Source organism: Chiloscyllium plagiosum, unplaced genomic scaffold (assembly GCF_037043375.1).
Source record: "Chiloscyllium plagiosum isolate Xiang-an unplaced genomic scaffold, Cpla_swu_hap1 HiC_scaffold_42, whole genome shotgun sequence".
NCBI classification, from domain to species: domain Eukaryota; kingdom Metazoa; phylum Chordata; class Chondrichthyes; order Orectolobiformes; family Hemiscylliidae; genus Chiloscyllium; species Chiloscyllium plagiosum.
In genome coordinates this window covers 16,594,846-16,605,649 of record NW_028270180.1, presented here as the reverse complement: position 1 = coordinate 16,605,649, position 10,804 = coordinate 16,594,846, and the positions used below count along the sequence as shown (strand labels likewise).

The 10,804-nt window shown below is 41.8% G+C and overlaps 1 protein-coding gene across 1 annotated transcript in view; it reads right to left on the bottom strand.

The window, feature by feature from the left end:
• Window positions 1-3,036: 3,036 nt before the first annotated feature.
• The window catches only part of LOC148137561 (uncharacterized), a 34,067-nt gene continuing 26,299 nt past the window's right edge, over window positions 3,037-10,804 (bottom strand). The window contains exons 8-9 of the mRNA XM_087981957.1: window positions 10,273-10,371; window positions 3,037-5,094 (exon numbers count right to left, since the gene is read on the bottom strand). Of these exons, the coding sequence (XP_087838083.1) occupies window positions 5,032-5,094; window positions 10,273-10,371 (162 nt within the window). The 3' untranslated portion in view covers window positions 3,037-5,031. The remainder of the gene's footprint in view (window positions 5,095-10,272; window positions 10,372-10,804) is intronic.

Genomic DNA, 10,804 nt, shown 5'->3' with positions numbered 1-10,804 from the left:
TATTACCAGAGCCAAAATAGCCCAATCCCTATGGGGTGGCAGTGGTTTGCACGGCTACCTCAGTGCCAGGGACCTGGGGTTGATTCCAACCTTGCGCAACTATGTGGAGTTTGCACATTCTGTCCACATGGGTCCCCTCTGGGTGCTCTGGTTTCCTCCCACAGTCCAAAGATGTGCAGGTCAGGTGAACTGGCCATGCTAAATTACCCAGTGTTAGGTACATTAGTCAGAGGGAAATGTGTTTGAGTGGGTTACTCTTGAGGGTTGGTGTGGACTTGCTGGGGTGAAGGGCCTGTTTCCACACTGTAGGGAATCTAATCTATTTCGACCCATAGCATAATTTTCTAGGAACCTGCCCTGAATACACGCTAGGAATTCTTCCTAATGGCTACCTCTGCCATTTTGATTTTCAACATCTACATAAAAGATTAAAGTCACCCATGATAATGCACTCTTGTATGGGCCCTCATTCTGTCCTACCCTACTGATTTACCAAACCTTTCCAGCTTTGATCCATTCTCCTCACTTTTATTTAAAATTCTCCTTAAGTACCTAGTTTTACAGTTGGCTGATTAAGCATCTATGGCAGAGCCAGCACAAAGGGCTGTATGACCTAACCTCCTCCTATTTTATGTTCAGCTCTCCAGTTGTGGTCTAACCATAATGATCAATCCTCTAAACAACTAGCTTATTTCCATGCCCTACACTGCCACCTCAATAACCAGTACCTGGCCCAAGTTGTAGATGTTTCCCATGAGGAAATGGATCCCCTGCCTGATAAAAGGAAATTACTTTTTAAACTCCTACAAAGGCTTAAATCCTACACAGACCCATACTAATGAAGGTCTCACAAGACTTAAGGTGGGATGAGATTCAGGATTCAGCTGATGGATGTTACACAGAAGGCAGCCTCAGTCAAAGCAAACCTTGTTTGGCAAACAAATTCTTCAGAACATGCTAAATTAAGCAGCTTGTTGCAGGACTGGTAACTTGGGGTGCAGCAGTCAGTTAGCACATCACAATCAGTAACTAGATTAAGCAAGATTATAATTAGATTATAAAAAACTTTGTTCAAGATGAGTGGTAAATTTCTGATTTATGCTTTCCTACAGGAAGGCATCCAAACAAGAGACTTTAACTGTTGGTCAACCTTTAGTCAGAGAGTGAAGTGAAAGGAAGTGTTAAAGAAGCCCATTGAATGTAGGCATCACTGGCAAGGTCAGCAACTTTGATAGCAAATTTGTTTTTAGTATGAGTCAGATATGTACAGCACAGTTTTTGGACTACAGCACGTCAGACAGTAGCCATGGAAAGAACACATGCTAACATTTAGAGCAGACATGACTTACAGCTGAGGAGTCAGTCTTGAAACATTAGCTTATGCGCTCTCCTTAAATGCTGTCTGACCTGCTGTGATCTCCAGCATCTGCAGTAATTTGCTCCCAATTATCCACCCTAGTTACAAATCCACTACATCATCAACTCAGATGACCTGAAGATGCAAAGCATCATGCCGGAAGAGATACAGCAGGCCAGGCAGCATCGGAGGAGAGCTGACATTTCAGGTTAAACCATTCATTAGAACTCTGGGGATGGGGTGGATTGGAAAAAGGGAGCTGAGAAATAGGGGCTAGGTGGTAACATACACAACACCCTCTGCATGAAAAAGTTGCCCCTCATGTCTCATCTTTGCCCTCCCCCTAAATCTATTCCCTCTAGTTCTGGACTCACCCACCCCAAAAGGAAACTATTTACCCTATCCATGCCCCTCATTTTGTAAACCTCTAAAGATCACCCCTCAGCCTCTGACACTCGAGAAAGACAGCCCCCACTTGTTCAGCTTCTCCCTGTAGCTCAGATCCTCCAACCCTGGCAACATTCTTGTCAAGTCTTTTCTGAACCCTTTCAAGTTTCACAACATCCTTCCAATAAGGAGACCAGAATTGCATGCAATATTCCAACAGTGGCCTAACCAATGTCCTGTATGCCCACAACATGACCTCCCAACTCCTGTACTCAATACTGACCAATAAAAGAAAGCATACCAAATGCCTTCAAAGTTGAAGATTTGTAGCTTGGGTGCTCGTTGCTGTGGTTCTGTTCGCCGAGCTGGAAGTTTGTTGCAAACGTTTCGTCCCCTGTCTAGGTGATATCCCCAGTGCTTGAGAGCCTCCGGTGAAGCACTTCTGTGGTGTTTCCTCTGGCATTTATAGTGGCCTGTCCCTGCCGCTTCCGGTTGTCAGTTTCAGCGGTCTGCTGTAGTGGCTGGTATAGTGGGTCCAGGTCGATGTGTTTGTTGATGGAGTTTGTGGATGAGTGCCATCCACAAACTCCAACAAACAATATACCAGCCACTACAGCGGACAGCTGAAACTGACAACCGGAAGTGGCAGGGACAGGCCACAATAAATGCCGGAGGAAACACCACAGAAGTGCTTCACAGGAGGCTCCCAAGCACTGGGGATGTCACCTAGACAGGGGACGAAATGTTTGCAACAAAAACTTCCAGCTTGGCGAACAGAACCACAGCACCAAATGCTTTCTTCATGGAGGGAAAGAGATGCATTTGGTGAAAAAAGTGTAGATGCAGCAAGGTAGTCCAGCTAGATAGATTAGTCTTGGTATGCATGTCCAAAACTTGGAGAAAAATCAGTGGCAGACTACACTAGGTGGACAATGATGCTCAAATGTATGCAAGTCCTTTAACACCACAATGGCTGCATAAACAAGTATTTCACATGTTGGTATATTGATCAATGAATGGAACACACACTAAAGATGTGCAGGTTAGGTGAATTGGCCCTGCTAAATTGCCCATAGTGTTCAGAGATGTGTAGGTTAGCTACATTAGTCAGGAGGTACGTCTAGACAAGTAGGGGAATGGGTCTGGATGGGTTACTGTTGAGGTTTGGCATGGACTTGTTGGGCCTAATGGCCTATTCCACACTGTAGAGATTCTATGGAAATGCAGCACCAATCTACTCAAGTGTAGTATTGACAGCAAAAGAACATCTTATAGCAAGAGCAAACTAGATCAACAAAAGATAGTTCCATTTATTAAAAAGTTTACAAAAAAGATTAGACTGGAGACTTGCCTCCACAGGTTTTTGTACAAGATATAAAGCATATTGTTTATACTGTAACAAATCATTTACATATTTCACCTGGTGCAACAGTACACAGGTCAGTTATTACACAATAGCCACTAAAGGCAAAAAACAACTGTTGCCTTTTGGCAGGGTTTGTGAACAAAAGCATTCAATTTAAATAGCACTGATATTACCTCAGCTCCTTACACCACCCACCCCAAAACAGCACACCCTTAAGATACTGTCATAGCAAAATGTTGACAACCATCTGCATACTCAACTTGGAAGACAAACAGAACCTGTCCAGTGTAGAAATTGTCACTGCATCTGGCTTATATCCAGCTGTAAAGTGTCAAACCACAACCTTCACTAGCTTTAGGAACATAAATCTTGTTTCTTGTGAAATCATTCAAACCAGACAATAAAGGCATACATGTAGTTAGCCAAAAGGAAGCAAACAATTAACTATTTAAAAAAAAAGTGTAAGGTTTCTGTTGAGGACTGCAGTTGGTGACCAGCATCAGCCGTTTTGTAACCCGAGAAGCAGAACAAGTCTGAAATTTGTTGCAAGTCATGCTTCAGTTAAAGTTCTTGCTCGGGGGTTTTCAAGCTATGGTAGGGCATCTTAAAATATGCCACGTCAGGTCAGGATCCCATTTCTTTTGAGGGGTTTGTTTTCAGAGAACTAATTGAGAGAGGGAATGACTCATCTATATTAAAACAGACTATACTGGTGCACTGAAAACACTTAAAGTGAAACAAAGTTGTGAAGATGTTGGATTCCTGTCCTCAATTTTTTTAAAAATAAAGGGCCTGTTCTGGCATTGCCAACTCAAATACAAGTAAATATTTTCTCTAATGTAGCATTTCCCAAAACATCCCAGTACTTGTGAATACACATATTTGCTCCTACTTATCCCAATTAAGCCAGGAGTATCCAAATCTGTGCCCAAAAGAACAAGATGGGACAATATTTAAAGCCACAGGAGGTGGGAATCATGCAAATGAAGTCAACTTCACGATGATCTCATTTTCAAAAGAGACAACCTACCAAGTGCAGTGCATGAACATTACAGAACACAAGTGAAAATATCTACAGGAGCAAAATATCACTGACCAAATTACTTTAGGCTAGTTGAGTTACATTAGAAGTCAGATTGGCACGAGATTAGTTACAAAAACAATATAGACCTCCATTTATTGACTACATAACCACATGAACTGAAACACCAATCTGCATTGTGAGATCCAGTCTGGAATGCAATACTTCAGTCTCCTTAGATGGGTGTTTAAACCAGAGTTAAGTGTAGATGCTGCTGATTAATGACCACTACCATAATGCTTGCGAGGTGGTGCTTGGAATTCAAGACCAGTATAAAGATTTTGTTTTAAAAAAGTGCATTGGTCTACAAACATTTTTGCTCAGCCATGCATAAGTGGGTACAGCCTTTTTTTTCTGAAGGGATTATAGCCATCAAAACAGGAAAGTCTAAAACCAGTCAAGTGATTAACGTATGGTCTCATTATAGATGAAACGGCTATGCTCACCCAATTCACGAAACTCTAGTCCAGACTACGAACAAAACAGTTCATCTAGACAAGGTCACCAGGGGAAATAGCCATTTTCACTCAATCCCATTTTGTTGTAGTGACTGAAGTTGGTCAGCGAGGGATTTCTGAAACAAACTCAAGTGGCCATTTGAAAATGGGATGCTTCATCTAGATTGCTTCCACACTTGAAGAAAGAACCCCCATAGCTTCCATGACCAACATTCTGACACCAAAGTTTTAAAAAGACAAACATCAGGAAAGTCTGGGACAGAATTTATAACTTCAACTCGAAGCTGAACCTAGCTCATATGTAAATATTCCTCTTCCAAGGAAACAGTAAAACTAAATCAGGACAAGTTCAGTCTCATCACCAGATCTTTGGTAGAAAGGATTAGGAGTTGAAGGAGTAGTTGACATATGTTGCTTCACGGAGTCTGTAACTTTCCCGATTCACCTGTATATACACAAAAAAAAGACAAGTCTTCTTGGCATAAGGGAGTTAGAACAATACAAAAACTTAAAGCAAGCCCTGGTCGATAGGAAGCAAATCCTTGCACGGGTTTCAATGCGTGAGCTGTGGTTTGCTTGAACTAGAGTTGATGCACTTGAACACAAAACCCCAGTGTTTCAAAAATGTTTGTTAACACTGCATCCTGGGAGAGGGTGCAATTTCATTTGAAGTGCATGAAAATTTGGGAAGTAAAATTTAAACCAAAATTAGAATCAACATTGACCAAACTTTAGTAATTAGCTAAGGAAGCTGTTCAAACCAGATCTCTAAACTGAACCCAAAAAAAAGGTGTTTGTTATTGCACTATGCAACATTAACTTTGTAGGCGAAAGGAGGACTGCAGATGCTGGGGATCAGAGTCAAGAGTTAGTGCTGGAAAAGCACAGTAGATCAGGCAGCATTGAGGAGCAGGAGAGTTGATGTCCTGATGACACTTGCCTGAAACATTTCACAAGAACACAAACTAAGGGAAACCCATATTTTCATCGAATATGGTGGATTCTGATTGTGTGCAATCTTCATAGCAATGCCTTTACTGTGAATGCTGATTTGAAGTGGGTGCATGTGCACTTTCCTCATGCTGTGCTGGTGTCAGTTACTTTATTCACTGGAAGAGGATATCACTGGCTGGAATGGGACTATTTGGCACTGATCATTTGGCCCTGCTGTTTTGACTCAACTGTTTTGGCACTCAGTTTGGCACTGAGCTGTTTTGGTGCCAATACAGAATGAAAAAAAGTCTTGTTTGGTTAAAGGAGAGGGGATGACTAATGACCTACTCGTTTTGTAATATTTTCTCATTTAACAATTGTTAATAGTCATCTATTGCCTTGATATTTAAGCCCATCTGTCTTCACATTGGAAAGCTGTAATACAATTTTCTTTCTATTTCCAGAAATGGCTGAAAACATTCTAAGAGACAAGCCAAAATTTCCACACAATGGTTATCTATGTTTGATAAATGTAGCAAAAGCAACCCATCTTTAAAGTTTTGGAGATGTGAATTAAAGAATGAGTGCAAAGGTCACATTCACACAAATCTATGAAGTAGTAAAAGTAGTGAACAGGCATTCTCATGGTGCTTTTGTAAACATTGTAAGTAGCAAGTCTAATTTTTAAATTCATTTTTAAACTTATTACAACCTTATCATTCACGATATGACAAAGGTGCCAAAACAACTCAGCAATGTACACCAAAACAATTTAGAGCCAAATGAATGGTGTCCAGAGGGCAACACCAAGGCCAGCATTTATTGCCCATCCCTAATTGCCCAGAGGGCAGTTAAGAGTCAACAACATTGTGGTCAGTCTGGAGTCACGTGGGCCAGACCAGGTAAGGATGTTAGTTTCCTTCCCTAAAAAAAGGACATTGTTGGAAAATCGCATCAGGTTCACAAGTGGATGGAGTCATCATTAAATATCTAGAATGAAGAGCTTACTCAATTCAAATTCCACCATCTGCCAGCACAGGATTTGAACCCAGGTCCCCAGACATTACCTGGGATTCTGGAATAAGTCCAGCACCACTAGGCCATTGCATCCCTTCTCAGGTGTTCTGAGGGGTGCAAACTGAGAAACTATGGACAAAACATTTTTGCAGGGCAAAAATGGAACTAAAACTAAATTGCAGGAGAAACTCAGGACTGGCAGCATCTGTGAAGAGAAAGCAACATTAATGTTCTGGGTCCAGTGATTACTAGCTCTGAAGGTTGGTCACTGGACCAGAAATCATTAACTGCTTTCTCTCCACAAATACTGCCAGACAAAGTTTCTCCTGCTATTTTTGTTCAGGATTTCCAGCATCTACAGCACTTTGTTTTATTTTAGTGGGGAACTAAACCTTAAAATATTGAGAAGTGCAACCTATTTGCAGAAATTAAGAGTTAAACTAGTTCTTGATAATGTACTCATTTTTACTTTGTAAATCAATCCTTTTTAAGTGACAGTCTACACTGACCAGAAATCAAAGAAATTCACAGCCATCCAGGGCAAAGTATTGTCTTTATGGAAGAAGCTTGAGTTTACTGACAAACGAGGGGAAGAGACAAGAGGAGGTAGCACAGCAGAATTTGGCTCGATGTTGCCAAATTGGAAAATGAACGTTGTGCCAATAAAGTTTGAGCATGGATGGAAAGTCCCTCATGGTACACTGTACTTCCCTATCCCTGGAAGGAGGGTGCCTGGGTTAGAGTCCCAACTGCTCTAGGAAGGGTTAATATCTGAATAAGTTGATTAGAAAAATTTAACACAAGTGGCAGCATATTAAAAGGAAATGAAATAGTCTATGAATGAATAACTATACCCAGAAATACTCTACTGGAGAGAAAGCAGAATGAACATTCATTTGGACAGCAGAAGACAATTTTTTGTTTAATCTATTTTTCTAATCAACCTGTTCAGAGATGTAATTATACATGTCTGGGGCAGGTGGGACATGAACTCTGGTCTCTTGGTCCAAGGATTGGGACACCACCATGCCACACAAGGGCCCTCAGATCAGAGACTAAAACGCAAAGGGCAGATGCAGTCGAAGTGGTTTAAACATCTACTTACCACCCTCTCCTATTCCATATTTCAATATGGGCCTCATTCCTTAGCCTGGGTCCCAAAAATCTCAGCTTTCACTAAACAGAAGCCACAGCTCAGCACAGAATTCCAAAAACCCTCAATGTTACTGGTGCAGAGTCAATAGGACCATTACTCAAATCACTATTGAGCATGTGCTGAAGGAACAGCCTCATTGGGTCAGATCACAGTGTCTGCTTCTTTCAGGCCTGTCCTAAGCCCAGTTTTAAATCAGGCCTGTGTCTACAGTTCAGGTAGAAAATAGTTTATCCATCCAACAGATCCCAGAGACAGTTGACAATTTGTACCAGTGGCTGATCATCCAGAGATTGCAACCCCTCATTCAAACAGCCTCCCTGCATTTTCTCTATTGTCAAACACTCAATCCTGGATTGTTCTTTAAATATGAAGTGGATGGTGCAGATACTGACCCAGTGGAGGAGATAACCTCACACTGGGGACATGTGCTATTAGTAGTGGGTTGGTTGGGGTGGAAGTGCCCATGTGCACCAGTGGAGAGAGAGTGAGTTGTGAAGGTGGCAGATAAAATTTAACTTGACATCAGTGAATTGTGACAACATCTGCACTCACCAGCTTACCTAAAGCTCAGTTTGAATGGTGTTACTGGGTCCAGAAGTGGATCTTCCAGCTCAGGGTTTTAACTATGATGTATCAATTGATCAAAAGGAAAAATCTGGTATTTAACCTTCCAGATGTAGTCTTATCTTACTACTCAGATTTTGCAGATAGTGATACATTTACCACCTCACCTTTTGCTGGCAGTGTATCAAGTCAATTGTGGGCAGCATGGTGGCACAGTGGTTAGCACTGCTGCCTCAGCGCCAGAGACCCAAGTTCAATTCCAGCGTCAGGCGACTGACTGTGGAGTTTGCACGTTCTCCCCGTATCTGCGTGGGTTTCCTCCGGGCGCTCCAGTTTCCTCCCACCATCCAAAGATGTGCAGGTCAGGTGAATTGGCCATACTAAATTTCCTGTAGTGTTAGGTAAGGGGTAAACGTAGGGGTATGGGTGGGTTTCGCTTCGGTGGTTCGGTGTGAACTTGTTGGGCCGAAGGGCCTGTTTCCACACTAATCTAAATCTAAATCAATTAGAGAAGCCCTACAGTGCAGAAAGATTCCATTCAGCCCATTGAGAGTCTGCAACAACCCTCAGAACATCTGACTCATCCTATCCCTCTAACCTGCACATTCCTGGACACTGGACAATTTAGCATGACCAATTTACCTAACCAGCACATCCTTTGACTGTGGGAGGAAACCTACAGACAGAGAATGTGCAAACTCTCCAAAGAGACATCAAAAAGGTGGAATCAAGCCCAGATCCCTGGCGCAGCCATGTTCTCAAGCAACAGTTATGCCAATCATTAAGCACAGACAGCAAGCCAGGAAACATGCACTGGATTACACCCAAATTAAAGAATGGGATTCAGAAACAGTCGAAAGTGGTGGAGAAGTTAGATATTCAAAATTAGGTTTGCACAGCGAGCAAACTGATCAGTAGCAATAGCAGTTTACTTTAAAATCCAGCTCTTAAAATTGTATTTTTATAGTAGAGCCAACAGTAGAAACTGAACCAGATTGGAAATTCTCACCAGTTTACTGATCACCTACAAACTGAAGTGGGGTGACCTCAAGCTTAATGTGGAGGCACTGATGTTGGACTGGAGTCAGCAAAGTCAGAAGTCACTCGACATCAGGGTTTATAGCTCAACTGATTTGAAAACAGCTTTGTCTTCTCTGCTTTCAGCATGCTGATCCTTTGTCAGGTGATTTCAAATAAACCTGTTGGACTATAACCTGGTGTCATGACTGCTGACTCAAGCTTACCGACATCGGAGGAAATGCATTGTCAGCACCTTCTGGAAGGTTACCAAGTTTAAAAGGCACATACAGAAAATCCAGGAGTTGAGTAGTGACAAGGGAATGTTAGCTACATTTGTCCCAAAAATCTAAATTCTAAAGCAAACTTTGTTTGCAGTTCAGAAATTACTACTAGCCCTCATTCTTCCCAACACCTTATGTAGTACAGAAGAAATACAGAATTACTATTTGGTGAATCATCTTGACATCATGAGGCAGATAAAGGAACTGCATGGTGCTCTAGCAAGAGAGTTTGGCCCCAGCTAATGTGTTAAATCTTTAGCTTCCTGAAGAAGGGCTTATGCCCGAAACGTCGATTCTCCTGTTCCTTGGATGCTGCCTGACCTGCTGCGCTTTTCCAGCAACACATTCAGCTCTGATCTCCAGCATCTGCAGCCCTCACTTTCTCCTTAAATCTTTAGCTTGTCTAGCTAAGTTATGTCACCCACTTCTGGATGACAGAGGGATGCAAGAGCTTTACTGTACAGAGTATTAGCTCCATGAAGGGTTAATGGAGGGCAATAGGGGAAGGAGGAGGACTCAGCCACCAACATGTACACATCTGACTTAAAAGTATTCAAGTGGGTGTGTTCCAAGCCAAAGCATTTGGAACAATTGCACCATGTCTGATTAAGAGTAAAAATGTACTTTTGCGGTGGAAGAATTGAAAACTCACCTCAGGCAGTGGTATGTTACTTGCATTCTCACGCTCAACATCCCAGGCTTCAAATGTGAAACTCTTCTGACAAGCTGCACAGAACCTGTATTTCCAGCACTAAACCCAACACAAGAGAACACATTTCAATTTGATTTTAAGTGTAAAACAAGTAGGATTTGAAGCTAGTTAAAAAAAAAAACAGCAACTCAATGCCATATTTAATCCTAATCATTGGATTCAAACCTGACCCCTCATCAACACCATGAAGTGGGCTTGACCTCAAAGCATTTTGGTGATAGATGTTTTGCACTGGAACACATTTACAGCAGTCTCCAGGTTGCAAACATGTTCCACTACAGAGTACATAAGTCACTTAACATGCAAATTAACATACAGTATAATGTACTGTTCACAGATATAAGCAAATATTTACATTGAACCCTTGATATGGAATACACCAGTCAGGGACACCTGTATATTTAAACAGGACATGTTCTATCCTTCAGTTTGAGTGATACAGCACAGAAACCAACCCATTGGTCCAACCCAT